Below are 26,803 nucleotides of genomic sequence, written 5' to 3' on the forward strand. Positions count from 1 at the left end.
TCGGAACCGCACTCATGCTCATCTTAAAATTTCTCTGGGATTAATGTTCCATTATATAATACTATTTGGCATAAAAAAAAATTTGAAATTCGAGTCCAAGAAATGGGCCAAAAAACGGGTCCTTTGGTATCACTCTTTAGCAAAGTTTGGTGTTCATGCTACAACGTCCTGAAAATCCTAGAAATAGCCAGTTTGACCTCTTTGACGCCATTTTTTCTTAAAATTATGACGTGATAGCTAACTTTGGTCGTCGAATTTGTTTTCAGCGGCCAAAAATCCATCGGAGAACACTTTGTTTATTCAGATGTCACAAAAAGATTTACTTTTGTATAACTGTGTTATTAACTTTTATTAAGTTTTCCATTCTCATATATTCCACTTATCGTCTTACAAAATTCCATACGTTTCATCATATCGCATTTAACAATTGATGAAATATTATCTGCTTTATACGGATACATTTTCAGAAAAAATTTTAAATCCTATTTTTAATATTTGAAAGATTTAGGCAGCTTTGCGAATTGAAGCATTTGGATTCAATTTAAAATAATTCATAATATCTTAAATATCTTCAATCTTTTTTTACAGCTACACAGTTACAGAAGAACCTGGCAGATCGTCTTGGATAATTCTGTCATATGTTGTATAAAATTATCAGCAATTCTGTTAAAAACAAAACAAAATATTATTTTAGTGCCAATTTATTGTCAAAAAAGAGTAACGGATAAGTTTAAATAAATAATGAATTCTAACTTCTTGTTTCACGTAACTTTATGTGTTCCGTATTCAAACAAAATCCCATATAAGCACTGTTACTAGAGAAAAAGCACTCAATGAGATAGATCTTTTTTTCTATTGGCAAATTATTCGTCTTGAGGCGCATAATCTTTTACTTCTACCACAGCCAGAATAAAATTGCGAACTTTCAGGAAATCGATCATTAACCGGCGTAAGGTTCTATCTGAAGTTATACAACACAAAACTAGTCAATTAGTTTCAACACCTTCCCTTTGGACACTTTGTATAAGTGCAATAATAGACCTGCGAATCTAAGAATATTCATTATATTGAAACAAAACGAATCCTTGCTTAATTAATAGATATCGAAGAAAAAGACTTTTTGTAACATCGTCTGCAAACAAAGTTGTTTTCGCGCAAACAAGTTTTTGACTTCCTTTGAAATAAGAAAATTTGTAAGATACATTATTTGGTCAAGAAAGATGTATAAAATTCAGTAACCAATAAAAAGTTTTTATTCTTCAATCAAGATCTATGAATGTGAAGGCTATTTTCTTTGAAAAGTCATTTTTTAAACATGTAATTGTTTATTTTTTATATTTATCTAAATTTTTATATTATTTTCATAGAATTTTCCAAATGCTACAATTCTTAAGTAATTACTATTGATTTTCTAACTGAAATAAATAAATAAATAAAATATATATTTTATAATAATTTTTTATTTAAAGAAATATAATAATTATAACGTTTTCTAAATTACTTTACAAATCGTACTCTATAATATAATAATGTGTTAATAAGTTTTCTTGCGCTTAAAGCGGTTATCTTAATTCTCGATGTGACAAATTATCTTTCTCTTTCTCAAATGCGTGTTCTTGCCTCATATATTGATAATAATAATTCGATTAAAAAAATAAATGTCTTATGAACCGCATCTTTTTTACTTTTTCTATACGTATTATATATAATTGCCTATTTACATTTAATTATTTATGTTTTACATTTAAAATGTTCAGATTGTCCAAAAATTAGTAACATAAATTCCCGAAATATAAATTCATAAATTAAGGAAGTGAAAGGGGCAATTGCTAGTTGACGTTGTAATTAGAATGTAATTTTTTACAAAAATGCTTTAACAATAAGAAATATAAATTTCGACGTTTATTTCCATTATCATCAGTTACGCGAGAAAAGTATCAAATTGTTTATTAGATCGTTTCATATCCTTTGATCCTTTGATCCAAATTACAATCCTAATAGAATCCAAAGCACTGTGTTCCACAGCTGAATGGAATTAAAGGATTACGTGCATCCTTAATATTATATTAAATTAATCATATATAAAAATAAAAAATTCAAAAGGTACTCTGTGTAATGCTCAACTTGCTATGAAGTCACCGCAAATAACTCATGCCATAATATGCACTGCATATTTAAAGCGTAATAAAGTAAAATAATGACATTTAATATTAAAATATTGGACATACATCATGAAACGTATTAATAATTAAAATAAATAATATAAATAAGTAAATTAAATTTTAATTAATATAAATATAATAAAAATATTAAATAATATAAATAATGTAAAATTTTAATCAGTAATAAGAGATTGTGTTAAATGCATTTAAACATAGGCGTAAGAGACGTAGCGCTTCAATTGCTGCTTATGTTGCGCGCAAACGACACTGTACAACGCTGTTTCGCGTTAAGAGAGAAGGGCTAATAAATTGGCGTATCTACACACGTCACTAAAACGTAGATTGTTGACGTCGTTTTCCTTGTAAAACTCTCTGCAAATTGCAATAAAAATCGAAAACATTGCGTATAAACGCCACGCCTCCAATCAATATTTATAAGAGTACTTTCGAGAATCAAGCGTTGCGATGTTTACGAATAACAACATGCGCGTGCTGTCCCTCTCCACTTATCAGACGCGGAGGGGGCGCACGATTATCGACATGTTTTCGACGTTCTGTTTACATATGTGTGCGAGCCTGTGCGTGCTCTTACACAATTTTTTCCCAGACGATCATACGATGCTGTCATCACGTCTCTGACATTTTCTCATACATACAAACTCATCAATTTGCTTCCATCCCCTTCGTCTCATCATCGTCATCAAAGACGAACAGCAAGCTGTTCGATTGCGAAGAGGAGGGACGCTGGTTTTAGCAGTTGCGTTCTTGCTCCCCCCATCCCATCTCTGCCCCTCTCACTCCTCTTCCATCCTTCCCTCTATCTAGCTGTTGTTTTCTCTTTCTCTCTTCCTTACGCTTCACTGATAAATAAAATATTAACCGACGCTTAATTCGAGCTTTGTATTCGTGATCGGGCGACCGATAATCAGTAAGCAAGCAGGCGAGCGAGCGAGTGAACGAACGAACGAACAAACGATCGAACGAACGAACGAACGAATATTCCACCTGACTAAACGCCCTTTTTTTCCACTCGCCGATACTGAACCATCGACCGGGCTCCGTACGACCTATACGCGATTTGTTTGAGTTAGTAAGTTATTCCAGGTATCGAGAGTGGTCCTCACTTTTCCAGTTTTCAACTGCTTTTTTTACACCTCTTATCGTCACGATCGCGGACAACGCGGACGGTCGAGTGTTTATTTCGTTTCTTAAACTTAAGAAAGACACATTCAAGAAAAAAAGAAAAGCAAAAAAAAAAAGAGAAACTGTAAGAGCAGAGCGATCGTTCACATAGAATGAGCTGCGCGGGTATTCGAAACAGCGTGAAGAAACAGAAACGATCGTGTGTTTTTCATTGATCTTCTTCCTCGTTTTTTCTACGTCGAATATTCGATTCAACATGGTCCATTTGCGACGCAAAGTAAGTAATCTCAATAAGTAATTTAAGTAATCGATATTCATAGCCGATTCTTTTTTTAAGAAGCCGTCCTAATTAATGTCTTAAAGTGTTAATACGGTTCTTTGATTAATTGGATGATATTTTAAGATGATATTTAAATATAAATTATCATCTATGAATATCGACCGTATTCCTACAACAGAATTGGGGAATTTTCCCCTTCCCCCAAATTTAAAATTTATTACGGGGGATTTTTCAAAAAGATAAATTTAGGGGAAGAAAATATAAAATATCTCTATTATAAGAAGTGTATTGATTTATAATACATTATATTTTTATTGTATTTATTATAAATATTTATCTGTGAGAGACAATACTGTACTACAGTTACATTTATCGGTGAGGACTGTCATCGTCAAGATCGAGAAATCAAAAATTTAGCCATTTTACGTCTAATTACTCATCGAAAAAGTTGTTTTTTCTGCTTAAGGATATATGTGATACATTTCAAAACAGTATCACAAATATAAGAATATAAAAATTTCATAAATTAATCTATTATAACGTTTGAGTATTTTTATATAATAAATTAAATTAATAATTTATATGTAATAAAATTTAAGCAAACTTCTTTTATTGGTTTAAAAGTCATTCTTTTAATTTTTTCTGTTTTTGATTCTTACCCAACAAACATGATGACGTAATAATGATATCAAAAGTACGTATTTATATGATCACTGACGTCAAGTAATTCACAATGTACGTCTTTCTTACGCAATTTTAATGTTGTCTTAATTACATATGCTCCATTATTATGTCATCTCAAATATATCAAACATAATTTAATAAATTACATCACTACGTAGTATTACATACAATTATATACAATTACTTAATTATATATAATTATGTTAAGTGTATACATAAATAATTCAAGTTTTTAATGAAATTCAAGGTTTATTTAAAAAAAATAAAACAAATTTTTTAAGCAAAAGTATTCATTGTTATATTGCTTCTATTACTTTAAGCCATCTTTCAGGGAGTTTATGAACTTTATTTCGAAAAAAATGCAATGCCTTTGGGTGCGATAAAATCATCAACTCATTGTCAGATCTCATCCACTGATTGGAAATTATATCAGGCAAGACGTATTATATTTATCGAAATAAATAGTAACCTGAAGATATCTAACGAATACGCCATATGTTACGAAACATCATAACCATTTCATTATGATGTCTTTTATATTAAAAACAACGTGTGACGTTGTGACGCAATAATTTCACGGGACATCTTTTACTGTATAATACATAGGCGTTTTCAATCTAATTTTTTGACTTGGCAGATTAATTGATGTTAATACAAGTCCGCAATAATTATTTTCAACAATAATAATAAACAACGTAATATCCCATCAAATTCAGAGCAGAAATTTTTCTGAAAAGTTTGGACTTTGCGATCAATGTTGATGGTTGATGATTGAAAAAAGAAAAGCACGCAGCCACACACTAATTTTAATTGACCTTATGTGGAACCAAAATTCCTTTTCAGATCTTTTCTATTTCGTGTCTTTCAAAATGATTTGCTGTGTTACTTTTAATCCATTTGTGCCGAATTCTCAACGAACAGTTACTCCAAATCATTATTGTACTTCTGAGAGCTTTCAGGGCATTTGTTGATTGAAGTCATCACTTTTAAACTGTTTAAATCAAAATACACGCGGGCGCGCGCACGCACACGCACGCACGCACGCACGCACGCACACGCGCACACACACACACACACACACACACACACACACACACACACACACACACATCATATGATATAACTTCACCGAGAAAAGAACAAATTAATTCGATATACGATTTCATAGCAATTTTTTCTAGTTGAAATTCGTAAAGAATACAGGATGCACCTTATCTGTAGCCATTTTTGGCGCTACTAAACAAAATATTTTTTATATTAATTTTATGTTAGACAAATTACGTACTATTTGTAATAACTATAGGTTTCCAAAGATTTTTGGTGTGATAAACAACTTATTATTATTATTGATATTATTATTATTATTATCATCTCATTATTATATATTATGTTATTATACATATATATTATTATTATTATTATTATTTTATATTATTATATAAATAACATAAGTCAATAAATGAAACTGAACACTTCTTAACGTAATAAGTTAATAAAATAAACAGTCTTTAAAAATTTAATATTTTAACATTTTTAACATTTTTTTTACATTTTTTTTCTAATAGTTATTTTCTTAATTCTAACTTTTTCTATGACTTTTTTCATACTCTTCTCGCCCCATTTATGACGTAATTTGCTCTGTAATACAAAAAATGTTGTGAGAATTTAAGTTTTATCAACCATACAAATTGTCCAATACAATCAGCAACTTATTTGTCCAATACCGAACAATACGTAACAAAAAATCGGCTGTCACTCGCGTGTTAGTAAGCCTAACAAGATTTATAGCCTACAATTTAAAGGATAATAAACGTTGTTTCTAACAATAAACTAAAAACCTATTTATACTTACTTTCAGATAAACTACAATAGCCATTAATTATCTTTGTTCACTAAAACAGCTGTATGTAATAAAAAATTTATTGCCACTTGTCAACACTATTGCTGTTTGTTCTAATATGGCGTCAGCTGTACCCCCCTTCTTCAGTCAATACGCCGATTGTTTCACAGGTGTTGTCTTCAGAAGCTAATGCTTGAAACAACTTTTGTCCGATACTATCTCGAGTAAAAATTTTTATATATAATTATCTAACCATATATAAATCATCATATATGATCATGTACAAAATTTGTCTCATATGACCATATATGAAAATATACCCACGCAACACAAGGACGTCCTTTGGACGTCCAATGGGCGTCGCAGTCGGACATGTCTTGACATCCAGATGACATACCAATTGTGTCTTGTAGACGTCTAGGAAACGTCCTTCGGACGTACAATGTACCGCCTTCTGACGTCAAATGGACGTCATTAGGACGTCTCAGCAGGACATAAAAAGGACTTTTATGGACGTTATTTGGACATTATTTTATATTGCGCGATTAGGACTTTATTTAGTAAAAAATGATATTTATTAGTAAAAGTAGTATTAACCCTGCCGAAAATGTGCGATTAAAACCGATTTAAAAAAAAAGTAGTCCGAATCGATCGAGATTTCTGCACCAAAAATATGGTGTTAAGAAAGATTGAAAATAGGGTATAAAATCGGAACCCAGATAGATTTATTAAAACAGAATACATTAATATAAAACGTTATAAATGTTTAATTTACAAAAAAATATTTCTTGTATCTTTTTCATTAAAAAGGACTAAAAAAAGATTAAATTTGAATTAAATATTTAATTTTTGTACAAGATTAAATAACAATACAAATTGTTATTTACATGTAAAAATTATAAAAATTTATGTGGGACAGCGTTCCACACACACACGTCACATTTGAAAAGACTGAGAGCGAGTATTCGTCTCGAGGCTACAACAAACAGCTCCTAAAGTCTTACTGAAGTTATGAGCTGGGGAGTCGGCCGCGGTGGCGCCTAGATATAACGCCCGTGGCCGCATTCGAGTCACGAGAAGATCTCTCGCGGCGTGGCCGCCTAGCGGTGGTGCCAGCACTCACTTGTTAAATTCATTTCAATCCGAAATTACAGGATTTCATAAATTATAATTAAATCGAATTTTAATGTATACATGTATTTGATTCACAGAATCATGTAAACAGATATGATTCTGTAAATCAAATATATATACCTTGCTGCTAGATGTATAATTACTTTCTTTATATTTTAAGTTTACGTTCCAAAACGTTTTTTTCCGAGAAAAATTTTACTTGATATAATATACGTTATTATTTATTTATATTTTGAGTAGGATTTTCCTCACAAATAAAATAGCCATTAAATAGCATATTAAATTAATCGTTATAGTATTATACATATGTATTAAATATTACATAATTTAAATATTATATATAATGAAATATTAAATATTAACGAATAATATATTTTATTAAAACGCTATATACTGTATATTAAAGCTTCTCATATTATCAAAATTTGTAGTTTATGTTTATATATGGTTAAATATATCTTTTGTTAAATATTTTTTAACACGAAAAATTATCTTTATAATTTTATTATTTATAAAATTCTTGTGTTATAATAATAATGATAATGATGATAATAATAAAAATACTCAACTTCGTTGACATATATACAGTTGACATATATATAGCGGATCTTTTCGGAACGTACCACCAATATCTGCTAGACATTTAAAGGACGTCTTTGGAACATCTTCAAAATGTCTTATTTAATATAAAGAACAACGCAATTGTCGAATGCATATTTATTATGTATGTATACATAATAGGCTTGTTTTCTATTCCTGCACTAGACTACACTGAAACGTTCCTTCTTGTTTTTACTAACTTTCAAATATAGATCTATTTCACTTTAAGTGCACACTAATTTAGGGAGTGTAGGAACAGAAAACAAACGGAATATGTTAAATATTACGAATCATCCCAAATATGTCCTGCGGATGTCCTACAAACGTCATACTGCAGCTATGATAAACCAGGATGTCCTTTGGACGTCTTTGGAACGTCCTATGGACGTACGAGATACTAGGGCATTACAAGGATTTTTGTGGACATGTATTGGATGTCCGGGGACGTCCATGTGTTGTGTGGGTATGAACATATATGAACATATATGATATAAAAAATTTATTTATAAATATTCACTTTAATATTGTCAAAAACAGTTTTTTTAATGTTAAATCTTAAATAAAATAGGAAGGTTACTTAAAGTAAAAAAAGAAATCGGGAATCTTTCTCAAGAATTTTTTTTTGAAAATTTTCAAGCAAAGTCGTAACCTCGCCCAACGTTACTTGACCTGTAAGACCGTTGCAAACTGATGATTTGTGAACACTTTATGTTAACACATCTATATCGAGTCAATATATGTTATTAAAAAGATGGAACATATAATTAAAGCATATTATTTATATAAACATATATAAAATTATACTTTTTTACGATTACGATTTGAATAGGTAACCGCTTAAAAATTTCCGGAAAAAATTCTTGAGAAAGATTGACAATTTTTTTTACTTTAAAAAATATTTTTACTTTATTTAATGTTAAGAAAACGGTTTTTTATAATATTAAAATAAATATTTATAAATAAATAATATTTTTATCGTAAAAAAGTTGTCAAGTCAGCGAAAGTACACGTCGCGAGCAAGCTTAAAAATTTTTGTAAATAAGATGAACACTTTTAAAATGTCTAAATGTAAACGTACTTTGTATTTGCGACAAAAGATGCATTTTGCTTGCGCGGTAATAGCGCGCTTCCCGATTGATATCCAAATCCGAATATCCTATGGACGTCCAAAAATTGGCCATTAATAGAGGTCCATTTCATGTCCATGGACGTGAAGACATAAAATAAACGGATGTCCATAGGATGTTCTGTGCTATCTCGGATATGATTATATATGGTAGATATAATCAGATATGATTAACCTACCTGACTATGAACTCATATATGGTCATACATATTTTTTTATTAAAAAATCATATATGATTATACAGGGTGGGAGAAAAGTATCGGAACAGCAAAATATCTCAAAAACTATGTATTTTAGAAAAAAGTGTTTCAGATAAAAGTTGTAGGGTTTTAAAAGATCTATTTACTAATATTATTAGTTTGACCTTGGTTGGCGTCGCCAAAGTCAGTTCAAAATCACATTAACTTTTTTAAATGAAATATCCTATTTTTAATTCCAGAATCTAATAGCTAGTGTCAAGACCTTTTCAAAACCCTACAAGAAAGTTTATTTTCGTTGAGTACTTTCCAAATTGTGAGGCTTGAAAGTTACAGTGTTCTGTAACTTTTAAGCATCATAACTCGGAAAGTGCTTAATGAAAAATAACTTTTGATTAAAATTTATAGAGTTACAATGGTATCACACAATTTACACATGACATCAAAAGCGCCTATTTTGCCATCTCTGGGGGAAGGGGGGGGGGCGAAAAAATCTTAAATGCAATGTGGGGTCATGTGAAATCAATTTCACAATGTGGGGGCATTGAAATAAATTTCAACCGTATACGTGATCCAAACTTCAAGCAAGAACCTGGAAACGAAGAACTGAGAGCACTGAGTGCGTTATCGATAAACGGCAGTGTTAAGGTTTTAGGAATAATTCATGCTTTGATTGTGTGATACCATTGTAACCTTTAAATTTCAATCAGAAGTTATTTGTCATTAAGAACTTTTCAAGTTATGACGCTTGAAAGTTACAGTACGCTGTAGCTTTCAAGTTACATTACGCTGTAGCTTTCAAGCCTCACAATTTGGAAAGTTCTTAACGAAAATAAACTTTCTTGTAAGGTTTTGGAAAGGTCTTGACACCTGCAATTAGATTCTGGAATCAAAAATAGGGTGTTCTATTTAAAAAAGTTAATGTGATTTTAATCTAACTTTGGCAACGCCATCCAAGGTCAAACTGATAATATTAGTAAATAGATCTTTTAAAACCGTACAACTTTTATCTGAAATACTTTTTTCTAAAATGCTTAGTTTTCGAGATATTTTGCTGTTCCGGTACTTTTCTTCCACCCTGTATATAGCTTCATATTTAAAACCTACTATTATACATAATCATATAAGAATAAATATGGAGTCATATATTTACTTATATGGACATATATTACTTCGGATTAGTTTATGCTTGACAATATACATATATAATAAGATATATGACATGTATAATCATACATAGTTATACATTAGATCATATATAATATTAATGACTATATACAATTGAATTGGAAATCATATATGTTGATATATAAAATCATAAATGATTATATATAGCTTCATATTTAAAACCTACTATTATATATGATAATATAAGATTGAAATGGAGTCATATTTACATATATGGAAAAATATTACTTCATATCAGATTATGTTTAACAATATACATCATAAGATATAATCATCTTCTTCTTCGTATGCTCATCCACTAATGGATGTTTGCGATCACACTTTGCATTCTCTCTCCGTCCCTCGCGGCATGGATCAATTCCTCCACCGTGCTCAGTCCTGTCCACTGTCTAATATTACGGAGCCAAGACAGCTTTTTGCGCCCCAGTCCTCTCTTACCCTCGATCTTTCCTTGTATAATTCTTTGTAGCAGCTCATATTTTGCATTGCGCATGATATGTCCCAGGTATGCCGTTTTTCTCTTCTTTATTGTAATCAGTATTTCCCGGTTCTTACCCATTTGCCTCAAGACATCTTCATTGGTGGTTCTTGCCGTCCACGGTATCTTAAGAACTCTGCGGTAGACCCACATTTCAAAGGCCTCCAGTCTATTCATTTCAGAGACCTTCAATGTCCATCCCTCCATCCCATATAAGAGCACAGACCATATGTAGCATCTAATGAATCTCATTCTCAGATTCCGATCAAAATCCGTATTAGTGAGAACTTTTTTAAATTTCATGAATGCCTTGCGAGCCATTTCTATTCGGCATTTTACCTCCGTCTCCGACGTCCAGTCTTCGCACATCCATGTTCCCAGGTACTTGAATTTGTTTACCCGCTCTATTGGCTTGCTTTCTAGTGTCAGGCTGGCGTTTCGGAACATATCCGGTTCTCTGGTAATAACCATGAATTTTGTTTTCTTGGTGTTGATGTCCAATCCCATATCCTTACTGTGTTGTCCTACCGTGTTAAGAAACCGTTCCAGATTATCCATGTTGTCTGCAACTAACATTGTGTCGTCTGCATATCGGATGTTATTCAGCCATTCTCCATTAACTTTTATGCCCTTTTCAATGCCCCCGAGCGCCTCCTGAAAAATAACCTCAGAGTACAGGTTAAACAGAAGGGGTGAGAGAACACATCCCTGTCGGACACCTCTACGGATTTCAATTGCGTTGGTTTCCTCTCCGTCAATTCTGACTTGTGCTTTTTTATTCCAATACAAGCTTTCTATACATTGTATGTCCTTTGCGTCTCTGTTTTTCTGAGAACCTCCATAAGCCTATGATGTTGAACTCTGTCGAACGCCTTCTCATAATCTATAAAGCACAGGCATACATCCTTCCTCTGGTCGTAACAATTTTGCACCAGAGCGTGTGTTGCTACTATTGATTCTCTCGTGCCTGAACTCCTGTCTGAACCCGAATTGTGAGTTACTGAAGTTACTCTCGCACTTTTTAAAAATTCTTTGATGTAAGATTTTCAAGAATAGTTTTAGGGTATGACTCATGAGACTTATAAGCCTGTGGTCTGTGCATTTTCTCGCATTGTTTTTCTTTTGTAAGGGAACAAAGGTTGAGGAAAGCCACTGTTCGGGATATATTCCTGTATCGTATATTTTGTTAAAAATTTTTTGGAGAAGTGCTAATCTCTTCTCATCTAGTAGCTTTAGCAGTTCTGATGGCACTTCATCTGGGCCTGTTGCTTTATTTGTTTTTGCGGTGTTTATTGCTTTTTTAACTTCTTCCATTATGATCGGCGGTCCAGTGAGATTATCGTTGTTTACCTCTATTTGTCTGTCTGGTCTTTCGTCTGTAAAGAGGCTTCCTACGTATTCCTCCCATATTCTTTTCTTTTCTTGTATATCGTTGGCTATGTTGTTATTTTCATCGACTATCGTCGAAAAAGTCCTTTTACGGTATATTCCAGCTGTTTCCTTTAGTTTTTTGTGTAGATTGAAATCGTCATGCAGGGTTTGCAACCTTTCCATTTCCTCGCATTCCTGTTGTAACCACATGTTCTTTGCTGTCCTAATCTTGGCTCTTATTTTTCTCTGTAATTCATTATATCTGCGTGGATCTGCTTGATTCTTACATATCCGTCGTTCGTCCATGAGCGAGAGGATCTCATCCGTCATCCAGCTCTGCCTTCGGTTTCTCTCTCGGTATCCCAATTGGCTTTTTGCGATGCTTATCATGACATCTTTTAACTCTTCCCACATGGGGGGGAAGAGTTAAAAGATATCATGAATTCCCAACTCTTCTGGTTGGATTTTGCTCATTTCCTCTTGATTTTAACATTTCCTCTATGTTGCTATTCATTTTTTGGCTCACTACAGTTTTCATATCTCTTTGTTTAAACTTTTCATATGCAATTCATCGTTTTGAAGCTGATTTTGCATACTTTGTTAGTTTGATTTTGATGGCTGCCCGTAGTAGTATATGGTCAGAGGGCACGTCCGCTCCAGGACAAGTGCTTACTCTGTTAATTGAAGATCCAAAGCGTTTATTGATAAGTATGAAGTCTATCTGATTGCGACTTATGTTCTCTGGGCTGTCTCTGGGAGATCTCCACGTATATAGTCTCCTAGGTGGTAATTGATACCATGTGTTAGTAGCTCTCATATCTTCTTCTTGGCAAAATTGCACCAGGCGTTCGCCCCTCTCGTTTCTTGTTCCCAGTCCGAATGGTCCCACCAGATCCTCATACCTTTCTTTCCCTATCCTAGAGTTGAAGTCGCCCATAATTATATTAATCTCATGTTTTTTGGTGAGCTTCAGCATTTCTTTTATTTGCTCATAGAATATTTCCATCTCCTCGTCTGGTGCATCAGCAGTTGGCGCGTATATCTGGATGATATTTAAGTTGGTTGGTCTTGCATTAACCCTCATCAGCGCTATCCTATCCGAGTACGGTATGAAGTCGATGATGCAATTCTTAAAACTTTCTGACACAATGATTCCAACTCCCTTCCGATGATTCCTATCTTGATTGCCCGAATAGTAGAATGCACCTCCCCTGGTATTACACACTCCCGCACCCGGCCACCAAGTCTCCGCCACGCCCAGTATATCGATGTCAAGCCTCTTCATTTCCTGAATTAGGTTGGCTAGTTTTCCTGCCTCGAATAAACTCCGCACGTTCCATGTGCCTATATTGACCTTCTTACGTATATTCGCCGACTTGACCCCGCTCAAATCTGTTCCCCCCGGAGATCCGATTGGGGAACTATTTAAACCTCCGGAATATTTCGAGTTGAACGCAGTCATGTGATTCTCTTGGGATAGGGTAATGGAGGTGGTTTCCCGTTGCCTTCCTCCATGGTTTTTTTGTCGGGGTTTCCCTTCCCTTAGCTGGGTTGCTCTCGTTTTTAGGCGCCAGAGTTTCGCCTTTCGCCCATCTCTATTTGCTATGACCGAAGTCACATTGCCCGGGGTGCGCGACGGGGACGCTAGACGATTGGACTTGTTGGTTGAGTTGCTGGTCTTGTGCAGCTCGGCTCTTCACAGCTTTTTATAGATGCGCATCTTCCAGCAGGATGCGCCTCACTGTGGCCATACCAACCATTTTCACCCCGATATAATCATATATAAAGTATATATAATCATATATATTTATATATATTTATATATAATTATACATGAAAAATTTTTACTCGGGTACCTGCTGTCCGCTACTACCAAACATTCCCCTATATTCTTCTTTAGATTTCTTGTAACAGTTTGTATGCTTCAGCTTATTTTTAAGCCCTCTTGAGCATTCTTCTATAATATCACCGTTTTATTCTCTCACATTACCTCATGTGTCAAGAATTAGCCATTTCTTAATTTTCCTATTTTAAAAGTGCAAAAGTTTCACTAGTTGTCACTCTAAATGTAAATCCATAACACAGACAATGCGTTAACATTGTGTATTACGTTGTTTATAGTATAGAGATAACATTCATGCATCATTGATGCATTGTTACATGATGTGTTATATTTTTTAAACTCAAATATCTATCTTGTAATAATATTATTACATTGCTTAAGTCGGTAAACGAGTGTCTTGTAACAGTTTGTAAAAATAAGTCGAAACAAACAAACTGTTTTAAGAAATTTAAAGAAGAAACACATAAATATAGCAATTGCATGCGCACTAAGAACAACATTATCTTTTATTTGCCATTTAATGTTTGATTTGTGTAAAAGTTTATTTGGTTTTATTTATTTGTTTAAAAGTTATTTACTAAAAAATTCAGCAAAAGATGGTCATTTTTGCTGTGTAGACCATTATAAGGTAATTTTTTTCTTTGGAATTGGTTTGAAAGCCAAAATGTGGACATTTACGGTTAAAATTTTTTTGTCGTTGATTAGAAAAAAAAATAAATTTAAGAAATCTGTTTTTAAATTTAAATGACTTTTAGCTGGTATTGTACAGTAAAAACATTTAAAAAAAAATTTTTTTTTTTTTTTTTATTAATATTTTGAAAGTATCTTTTAAAACTGATGCCAAAAATATTTTTTTAAGTTTAGAAAATTCTTCTAAAGAATAGATTAGAGTATCAGATATTTTTTAATTGTAAAGATGTATAGAGTATAAATAAATGTTAAACATTTGGAGGGTATATTTTCGGCCCCCAAGTCAAATATTCAAAAGAGATTTATATGAATATGGACATGAAAACTTAATTTATGTGATAGAAAGACTTTTAATGTGAAACAGTGGAATATCTTAAAAACAAAGCAATTGATTTTATTGAAATATTCCAGAATGGAATATAATTCATAAATTATTGATTTTTTAATAATTTTATTTTAGTATTTTAATATTTTATTACATTCGCAGATTACAAACAATATCATATAACAGTCATATAAATCTATTGTAAAAAATGAAACTTTTACATAACTTTGACGAATCGATTCTTTCGGAAATTAATTTTACAATAATACATTATATCTTTAGGCTTTCACGGATATTTCTTTTAATAGTGCTAAAAGAGACTATTAAGTAAATGCTTATGAGTTGTCTTCGTGTCTTGATTCATGTCAACATTTTGTGTACATTACAATTTACTTCATGAAGGCAAATAGCAATTTGATACTAATTTTATTATTATTTATCCCCGTTTGATCGAACCATATAAATTTTTCTCTAAAATCTTTTTTGCCAATTACTGCATTTTCAAAATATTCCACAAAATATTCCATAAAATAAAATTCCTCTTGTCTCAAAATTTAAGCAATTCTAAATCCATGTTTATATGAATTTTTTCAAAGTTTAAACAATTAAAATACTTCCATAGAATATCACACTTTTATTTAACTCTTATTATTTTACATTGTATGAATAAAATAAGTTTTGGTATAGATTTTCATGCAACAATATTTTGAAAGTATCTTTTCCATATTGTCGAGCTTTCATGGCGTTTCAGAGCACGAATAATCATTCACGTCAAAATTACGGTCTTTTTAAAGGTACAAAACCAATATTTGTATGTATTGAGGGACACAATATTTTTCGTAAAAATAGTGTAAATAAATTCATGAGCTTTAGTAGCATTTTCTTCCTTGTTGGAATTGAATGCACCCAGATAGATAAGCGTGTTGGAAATAGAATGTAAATATTTTATGCATGTGCTTTATGTCATTATAATAGCATAAAATTGTATACATGTAGCGATTATATTGCTGTCAAAATTGTGTACATGTAACGATTATATATCTATCATATTGCTATTGTACGATTTATATATTTCACAATTTAGCAATACGTTGCCATTTTATTGTAAACGCAATCATATTGAAATATTTCCAGTAAAAAATAATGTTTTATTTGTGGGAACAATAATTGAGCAATCTATTTGATGAGTGAATTTATCATTATGTAATTATAATACATTTATGAGATAGTTACGTTTTAAGCTGCTGTAAATATACATATTATTATTTAAAAATATACATTTTGTTGAAATAGAAAAATAAATATTACAATTTAATTAAATAAGTAGATATTTAAACCATACGCTTACTTACATAAAATTCTTATTTTTAAATAAGCAAAATTTAATTAAATTATTTCGTAAATCTAAAAAAAATTATTTTTTTATAAAGAAAAAATTACTTTTTATTTTAACTTATTAAAGCCCACGACTAGACCAGCAAAACCAACTAAAAAATAACAATTGAAAATAAAACCGGAACGTAAAAAAAACATTATTGATATAAAAAACACGTTGCAAAAATCAATTTTAAAACTAATTTGTTTATAACAGTTATAACAATTAAAAAAGCGTTATATGTTTCTTTAGTAAATTTTCTCGTAGAATGAGTTGGTGCAATTAGGTTTTCTTTATAATCAATTTTTAATAACTTTTTTATAACAATTTATTGCAAAATTAATTTTTGCAACATGCTTTTTGCGTCAATAATGTTTTTTCATGCTCCAGTACTATTTTCAATTGTTATTTTTAACTAGTTTTACTATTCTAGCATCTGAAAGGGGAGGGTGAAGAATGATTGTGCAACTTGGAGGAATTTAGGGAGGAGGGTGGAGTGTAGAGAGGAAAAAGAGCGTGAGTGTGAAGAGTTTGGGAAACGGAGAGTATGTGTGTATGCATGGGGAGCAAGAGTGTGTGACAAGTGGGATGAAAGATTGAGGGGGTAAGAAAAAAGGTTACCACAAAGGATAGCGGACGCACGCATGCAACAAAAGGAGGTCCGGTACGGCACAGCGAAAGAGGCGTTAGGTTTAAGATTAAGTTTTAATTTGAAGCGCAGATTTAACTATTGCTGTTTGGATGTTGATGGTTATTTTTGTTTTTTTTTTGTTTTTTTTCTTTTTATTATTTTGGTTGTTTTTGTTATTATATGTTTTGTTTATGTATAGCGGGATTGAAATGTACTGTTACGAAATTTGTAAAATTATAACCCTACGGAGACCAATAAAGTTTTCTATCTGTCTGTCTACTAGTCTGGCTATGAGCAGGAACAAGTTTAGTTATAATTATTTATATAGTTTTTATAGTTTATTTTAAAAATATCTAATGCTTAATAATCAAAGGGCTAGTGAGAGTGTGCGCGCGGTACTCAACACGCCAGTTTCTTCTTGTTCAAATCAGCTTTACTTCAAATACAGGGTACGCCATCTCAATCTAGTCGATGGAAGTATTGAATAACTTAGAGAATTTTCAATAGATTTTACAAAGACGTATTTTTTTATTAAATTTGATTTATTACAATTTATTTTAATTAGTTTCCAAAAACAACATCGATCAAATGTCCGCCTTTATTAGTGAGACAAAAACGAACTCTTTTTTTGGCATTTTCATCACGTTTGCCAGCGTCTTAGGCGATATCGCTGCGATTTCGGCTCAAATTTTGTTTTTTAGCTCATCTATAGTCTTCGGCTTGTTGGCATAGACTGTACTCTTCAAGAATCCCCATAAGAAGTCCGGTGCAGTCAAATCCGGCGATCTTGGTGACTAGTCAATATCACTTTCTTTTGACACCACACATTCCCAGGACGTGCCAAAAAAAGAGCTCATTTATGTCTCAGTAATAAAGGCAAACATTTGATTGATGTTGTTTTTGGAAACTAATTAAAATAAATTGTAATGAATCAAATTTAATAAAAAAATACGACTTTGAAAAATCTGTTGAAAATTCTCTAAATTATTCAATACTTTTATCGACCAGATTGAGAAAACACACCCTGTATAACTTTTTATTAACGATATCACGGATGTACGATTAGCTCAGGTTAGCGTCTTAGGTTGTTGTTCCGAAATCTTAGGTTCAAACCTCGCCGTGCCGGTGCCAACATGCGTTTTCAAAAATTTGTAAAATAATGCGTAATTATAACATAGTAAAATATAGAATCTCTTATGCGAAACAGTGAATACAGATTAAGCTATAAGAATAAGATATGTAAAAAAATTTTAAAAAACGTTTTTTTTTCTTTAAACTAAGAAATTAATCATACTCTATTTCTGATTATATAAGCAGCATATTGCCACAATTTTTACAACATCAAAAAACTTTTTTATATACTGCAAACATATCTGAGATTAATTACACTCCATTTCTAATTAAATAAATAGCATATTGATGCAATTTTTGTAGTATTAGAAGACATTTTTTATATGCTGATTACATTTATCTTATATGAGGACGCATCTTAACGTTTTTATGCAAGCATTTTCAATCAATAAATTTCGTCAATATGCATACAATGTGCCGACATTTGTCTATCTGGGCAGTATTGAATATAAATTCAAGTTTTTTGTCGCTCATTGCATCAACTATTATTTTTAATGTTACATGATTGCAAGTTAATAATGTGTAAGATACTCTGAAACGTAAAGGTCGTTGGGTATTGACAGGTGAATGGAAATACTTGAAAAAGTAGTAGAGCATTAGTGTAGCAATAAGAGTATTAGCTATTGGAACGAAGGATCCTGAGTTCAAATCCCGACAAACTCCTTTATTTTTCCGTCGCTTACAAAAGTTTCTTTACGATTATGAGTTAGTACATTTGTATACGTCGAGTATCGATAGTGTCCGAGCCATTCGACTTCCTATCATCAAAGGTCAATGCAACAAAAGTCGCAACTCAAGATGGTTGTTCCTAGGCGACGTTCCTTGGGAAGTTCCTGCCCCTAGACGTTGTCGTGATCATACACGAGCGTCGTCGAGCACAAGTGAGACAGTGCAAAACGTTACCGTAACAACATCTGCGTTTGCAAAACATTATTATAACAATATCTGTATTATAAACACTTCAAAATGCGTTATAAAATAAATTAAACAAAACCATAGAATGAATATGTTATTCCCACTGAAAAACACAACAATATGCTTAATATAGGCGTTAAAGGCCGATAGTGCAATTTGAATTAGAAGAGACAATTTTTTATGATTTTTAGGAAAAGATTCAAACACATATCAATACGGCATAGTTTGTGCACACATCTAGAATTATTATATGTCTCATAAAAGTAAACACATCTAAAATCATCACATGTGTTATTTGGTTTTGGTACTTCGCATTTTACGCGTGACAATGAGCACAATTTCCTATAAACGGTTAATACATTTTTTGTATATTGTCTACTTTTATATGGTGTTATTCTCTTATAATCCATGATATTCCAATGAAAATTGATTGAAATGATGTAAAACCAAAAAATGGTCTTATGGACTTTGGTTTAAAACTTATTTTTCTTAAAGTACAAAAAACTAATTTTACACTTCTGTAAACTTAAATTTAATATGTTTTTAAAATTAGGTTTTAAAGAGCCTAGCGGAATAAGTGTGGTAAAAATGACCCCACGGCTTTTTGTATTGGCCTTTTTTTAAAATAACTTATATGAAAAGACGCTTACATACCAAATTTTAGATTTCTATATGGGACCTGACCAAAATAAAACCAAAAAACAATTTTTTTATATTTTCACGATTTTCACTTACATTAGTAAAAAATCAAATAAAATTTTGAAAAAATTTTGAAAAATTAATTACACTTAGTCATTAATAACAATACTTTTATAATTATTTTCGGTGCAAATTTCGATGAAAAAAATGAAAATAACATTTAAACATTTTTTCCACTTTGATTTTATTGATTGACTACCTTGAAAAAATTACATGTAAATCTTTGTTCCTAACTTCTGCAAAATTTTTTTTTCAGATTTTTTCAAAAAATGGGCCACAATGAAAAATATTAAAATAAAATTATTTCGTTAATTTTTTTCAAAAAATAAGCAGATAAATTGTTTTTATCAACTTTTTAACGTTTTATTTGTCTATAAAATTCCATATTGAAATGTTTTGCTGATCACAAGTTGAAAGTTAGTAATAACTAAATTATTTTTTAATTTTTATAATTCCATAACATAATGTTATTATTTTACTAGAACAACACAAGCGCGCGCTACGCGCGCGTCATTTATTTAATTTTATGTTTACATGTAACTAAATATAAATAATAAAAATTTCAAAAATTAATTATACATTTTTGATTAAGAATAATAGAGTACACGATGACAAATGACAGATTATGAATAAATAAAAATAAAATATGATTTAATTTTGTTAGTAATTTAATCAAGTGAGTTTATATAATTGAAGTTTAAAGTATTTTAAATAACGAGTGTAACGGACGGATGTTAGCGCTAAGATACTCTTCTTTGTTATCGTTGCTAGGATCATCGTTATCATTACTTTGTCAAGTTTGAATTATAACAGTTCACACATAATTTTTAAAATAAATTGTATTATTCTCAAAAGTAACTATAAGTTAAATAATTAAATAGTTCCAAAGCAATAATTCCAATAGGTTATGGGCCCAGAAGATTAATCGCCCAAAAAGAAAGGAATTATTTAACGAGTCGAGAAAATACATTTATTGGTGTGAAGAATGTCTGAATCAAGTTCAGCAGTACATTTGGCCTTTGAAAAATTAGATGGTCGAGAAAGCTACAATAATTGGAAGTTTAGTATGAAGATAACCCTTATTCATGAAAATTTATGGGGTGCGATCGAAGGATACCCAGATGAAGATACTTCGTCAGTGGCTGAGAGAACAAGGAAAGATCAAAAAGCTCTAGCAAAAATATGCCTAATGGTGAAGCCTTGTGCTTATCCTTATGTTAGATCGGCGGAAAACGCAAGAGAAGCTTGGTTGAATCTTCAAAAGGCTTATGAAGATAAAGGTTTATCAAGAAGATTAAGTCTACTTCGTACACTCGCCGGGATGAAGTTGCAGAACTTTAAAAACATGGAGATTTATGTGAATGAAATAATGTCTGCTTCTCAAAAATTGGCTGATATAAATGCTCCGTTAGATGACGAATTCCTTGCAGTAATAATGCTGAGTGGTCTTACGGAGGATTACGATCCAATGGTAATGGCTTTGGAAAGTGCTAATATTAGACTTACAAGTAATTTTGTAAAAGCTAAGTTATTACAAGATATTAAACATACTTCTTTATCAAATGACAGAGCGCTTTACACAAAAAACAAAGTCTTTAACAAAAAAAAGATTGTATGTTTCAGATGTAACAAAGAAGATCATTTTAAAACTGAATGTCCTCTCAATAAATCAAATAAGGACACGAAAAATGTTAAGGACAAAACTTCGAATTTTTCAAATAAGTCCAAGGATAAGGATAAAGCTTTGCTTGTATCATGTAAAAATACTGGATCTTCCGAAGATTGGTATATAGATTCAGGCGCAACTATTCATCTGACGAATAAAAAGGATTGGTTCCAAGATTTTGATGAAGAAAATGGGCATTCTGTGGCAGTCGCAAGTGGACAGACACTTAATTTTCAGGGCAAAGGAAATGTAATAATATCTACTAAAAATGGTGAAAAGAAGATTTCAAATGTTGTCTACGTTCCAGATTTAAAAACTAATCTTTTATCTGTAAGTAAGATGGTAAATAATGGTCATGTTGTAGTCTTTAATTCAACAGGGTGTCAAGTCTACGATGCTGAAAATTGCTTGATAAAAGGTGAGATTGTTGTCACAGCGTCTTATCACAACGGTTTATATCGCTTAGATACTTCTCAGATTGCGAATCTTGCTAAGCACACAGATAGCGAAGAGATTTGGCACAAGAGGCTTGGACATCTAAACAGAATTAGTATGAATTTACTAAAGAAAAATTTAGCAACAGGAATAAATTTTGATGACGAGAGGAGTGAGCAATGTGTTGCCTGTTTGAAAGGTAAGCAGACAAGAAAACCTTTCAAAAATATTAATGCAAAAAGAGCAAATAATTTATTACAAATTATTCACTCGGATTTATGTGGCCCTATGCCAGTATATTCGTGGAGCGGAAAAAGATATATTCTAAATTTTATAGACGATTTTTCCCGAAAGATTCACGTTTATTTCTTAGCTTCAAAAACTGAAGTTTGTTCTTTTTTAAAAAACTATCAAAGTTTAGTTGAAAATGAAACAGATCGTACAATTAAGATTCTGCGTACGGATAATGGACGGGAATACGTTAATAAAGAATTTGAAGAATACCTCAAATTTAAAGGTATTAAGCATCAATTAATAGTTCCATACACACCTGAGCAAAATGGCGTAGCAGAGAGAACAAATCGAACAATTGTAGAAAAGGCTCGCTGCATGATGCAGGATGCAGACTCTAATGAAAAAATGTGGGCCGAAGCGGTAAACACTGCAGTTTATCTTAAAAATCGTTCTCCGCATAAAGCAGTTAAAGGAAAAACACCTCAAGAGATTTGGACAGGAGAAAAGGTTGACTTAAGTCATTTAAAAGTTTTTGGCTGTATCGGATATGTTCATGTTCCCAAAATTCAAAGAAATAAATGAGATGCAAAAAGCAAACCTTATTTGCTTGTTGGATATTGCGAAGAAACTAAGGGATACAGATTATTTGATCCAGAAGAGAAAGGAAAAATAATTAGAACTCGAGATGTCACATTCCTTGAAAATAAATTTTCTCCAGATGAAGAAAAAAGAGGAGAAAGTATTGACTCAAATATTGTATATCTGAGAACACAAGAAGAAGAAGAAGAGACCAGAGAACAATTTTCAAATGATAATTCTAGAGAAACTGAACAATATGAAAGTCTTCCAGAAGTAGAAGAACAAGAAGAAAGAAATCTAGAAGAAAGAACATCAGAAAAGGAAAATCAAGAAATAATTGAAATAGTAGGAGACACACATTCAAAAACTGAAGAAGTAGAAGAAAGATATCCAAAGAGAAATAGAAAAAACAAGAAATTTCTGGGTTATTTATTATTTCTTACAACTTTGAACCTAATGATCCTAAAACTTATGAAGAAGCTATAAAAAGAGAAGACAATTTACGGTGGAAGGAGGCAATGAAAGCTGAAATGATATCCATGTATAATCATAAAGCTTGGATTCTAGTCGATCCTCCAGAAAATAAGAAGATTGTCAAGAATAAATGGGTTTTTCGTACCAAAAAGAATTCAGTAGGTGATGTTGTTAGATATAAAGCACGGTTAGTGGCAAAAGGTTTCACTCAAGAATTTGGTATTGATTATTATGAAACTTTTTCACCTGTTGTTAGACAATCTAGTATAAGATTACTAATAGCTTTTTCAACAGAGTTAAACTTAGATATAGATCACCTGGATGTAGACACGGCTTTTTTAAATGGAGAACTTTCAGAAAATATCTACATGTATCAACCTGAGGGCTTTGTGGATCTGAATAATGAAAATAAGGTATGCTTGTTGAAGAAAGCCATATACGGATTAAAACAGTCTTCAAGAGTGTGGAATAAGAAGGTAGAAGATGTACTTTTTAACTTAGGTTTTAAGAAATCGAAATTTGAAGCCTGTATTTTTCTAAAAGTTACCGAAAAATTTGTTATTATTATCGCGTTGTAAGTTGATGATTTTTTAATTTTCTCTAATAATAAACTTGAGAAGTTAAAGTTAAAAGAACAGCTAATGACAAATTTTAAAATTAAAGATTTGGGAACGGCCAAAAAATGTTTAGGGCTAAATATTGAAACAAAAATATGATTAAAATAAATCAAAAAGATTATATTTTAGAGTTGCTTTCTAGATTTGGTATGACAGATGCAAAAGGAGTATCGACTCCTCTGGAAGTCAATTTAAAATTTGATTGTAATAGTAAATTAAATAATGATGCACCATACCAGCAACTAATAGGAGCTCTAATGTATTTAGCCGTAAACACAAGACCAGATATTGCGTATGCAATTAGTTTTCTAAGTCAATTCAACATAAAACACACTGATCAGCAATGGAAAGCAGCCAAAAGAATATTAAGATATTTAAAAGAAACAATTAATTTTTCTTTAACTTACAAAAAGAGTAATAATATATTATTCACAGGCCATTCAGATGCTGATTGGGCAAATGATTTAAATGATCGAAAATCCTACACTGGTTATGTATTTATGTTTGCAAATGGACCTATATCTTGGGAAGCTCGTAAACAACGCTGTGTAGCTTTATCCAGCACAGAGGCGGAGTATGTTGCAATTTCTGAGTCAGCAAAAGAAGCTTTACATTTAAAGGGTTTATTAAGTGAATTGAATAATTGTAATAAGCCAATAACGATTTTTAATGATAATTAAAGTGCTCAGAAATTAGCAAATAATCCAGTCTTTCATAATAAAACTAAACATATTGATATAAAATATCATTTTATCAGAGAAGCACTTGAAAGAAATGAAATTAAACTTAAATACATGTCGACTGATAAAACGATTGCTGATATCTTTACAAAAACTTTAAATGTAGCAAAACATAAATTCTGTATTAAAAATTTAGGCTTATGTGAAGAAGCGAAATAATTTAAATTGTATTTCACTCACTAGATTAAGGGAGGGTGTTAGTAATTTAATCAAGTGAGTTTATATAATTGAAGTTTAAAGTATTTTAAATAACGAGTGTAACGGACGGATGTTAGCGCTAAAATACTTTTCTTTGTTATCGTTGCTAGGATCATCGTTATCATTACTTTGTCAAGTTTGAATTATAACAGTTCACACATAATTTTTAAAATAAATTGTATTATTCTCAAAAGTGACTCTAAGTTAAATAATTAAATAGTTCCAAAGCAATAATTCCAATAAATTTATTATTAAATGTCTATAAAATTATCATTAATAAGTAGTATACATTAATATCACATTCTTGTAATTGATACTCGTATTTATAACTTTTTTATGTTCTTTATATAACCAAAATCTACTACAAAACTTTAAATTTCAACATGTTATACTTATTTACTTTATAATTATTTAATATATAATAATGTTTATACTTAGCAGGTGATACGACTATATTTTTGTATTTAAAAAAAATAATATACACAACTCATCAACTTCTAAGCACACGACATTATCATATCTCAATAACTTTCAAATCGATAAAGTTTTAAATACTCTTAAATGATAGCTTGAGTAAAGTTGTATAATAAAAATGTTTTTATTTTTCTATCCGTGTTCTACGAACGGAGATATCGCAATGAAAAGTTCAATCCTCTGAAATTTTATTTTCTGAGATACACGTGGTCATCGCTAAGATTTTCTTGTTCAGTTTACATTTTTGAAATAGTACAGTAATGAAATTCATATATAGCATAGACATAGGATATACAGACCGAGCATTCGAGAAGTGGGGATGTCAGAAATTAATAAGAGATAGCATGCCTTGGAGACAAAAAGAGAAAAACAGAAAAAAGATAAAAGAGAAAAAGACAAAATAGTGGTCCAAAGTATGCTATCTCTTTTTAGTTTTTGACGCGTGAACTTTACAACCACTCCTCAAATGCTCGGTCTATATATCCTATGACTATGGTATACGAGTATAGCGTTTCATCCATGACGCTTTATGACTGCACCCATGATTTGCTACTAGTGCCAATCAGTTAGTGTATCCACAATTAATCACACTTATTCATTTTGAAAAACATTTAAAAAAATATTTTGACAAACAAAAAACATGTTTAATCCTCATCGCTATGTTCGTTAATTACTGGATAAACTTCTGCAGTGAATATATTAGACAGAATTTTGCCAGGTCTTATTTTTTTTCGATAGATATCGAGCATGAGATAAATAGTATATCACTATGGCAATGTGAGAACAAGATCCAAATGTGCGTTTACTATTAAAACAATCATATGCATAACGTTGTATACCAAAATAGCTTACAGAATGATATAATTGATGTAACATATGTAAGTTTTGCTATTTATGTACCTGGATTTCACAAGAATTTTTATTATTATGTTATTTTGATTTTCTGATGCTTTCAAATAATAGATATAGAATGATTTTTTCTGATTTATTCATTATTTCTGCTAAGTAGGATACAGCCTGCGATATATATGATCCAGTGAAAAGAATTTTCAAATCTCTTTTTGTTATTTCAGAAAAATCCAGTAAATCGGCTGATGTCAATTATTGAAATTGAGTTTTTCGTTGGTTCCAATGTTGTGTTTCTACTTTTCCAGCCAACAAATTTTCTACATTTCGTTGAGACTTCATTTACTGAATAATTTTATTCGAAATTTCAAAATCAAATTGCAGTCTCTTACCAAAAATATTGTTCAAAAAAACAAACGATTCTGAAGAAGATAATTATGCAGTAATAGAGATCACCCTCCAATGACCTTGATCTTGACATATGTTATCAAGATCATGACTCTGAGTAACCTTTAACAAGTTTTAGCCGTCGTTCGCCCTTCATTAAAAAGTTATAATCATAAAAAGTTTGTGAAAATTATAATGAATTTTCGACTTTCCACGCGGGACAAGGCCTATGTTACTGTTTCATATAGGTACAGAGAACGCGTAGGCGGAAAAGAGGCTCCGCTCGTCCCCCTGCACCCCCTTGTCGTATTTTTTCTTACCTAACCTAACCCTATTTTAGT

General features: G+C 31.3%; 1 protein-coding gene across 4 annotated transcripts in view; it reads left to right on the plus strand.

Annotated features, from left to right (window-relative positions):
- The first annotated feature begins 2,833 nt into the window (after positions 1-2,833).
- The window catches only part of LOC105196674 (branched-chain-amino-acid aminotransferase, cytosolic), an 83,580-nt gene continuing 59,610 nt past the window's right edge, over positions 2,834-26,803 (plus strand). Inside the window, exons 1-3 of one of the 4 annotated variants that reach the window (XM_039457879.1) lie at positions 2,835-3,582; positions 20,717-22,112; positions 22,251-22,762. In XM_039457879.1, the coding sequence (XP_039313813.1) occupies positions 20,798-22,112; positions 22,251-22,729 (1,794 nt within the window). In that variant the 5' untranslated portion in view covers positions 2,835-3,582; positions 20,717-20,797 and the 3' untranslated portion in view covers positions 22,730-22,762. Of the gene's footprint in view, positions 3,583-20,716; positions 22,763-26,803 lie in introns of those variants that run through there. The other 3 variants (XM_039457888.1, XM_039457872.1, XM_039457890.1) reach the window with 3 other exon arrangements.

Source organism: Solenopsis invicta, chromosome 2 (assembly GCF_016802725.1).
Source record: "Solenopsis invicta isolate M01_SB chromosome 2, UNIL_Sinv_3.0, whole genome shotgun sequence".
NCBI classification, from domain to species: Eukaryota; Metazoa; Arthropoda; class Insecta; order Hymenoptera; family Formicidae; genus Solenopsis; species Solenopsis invicta.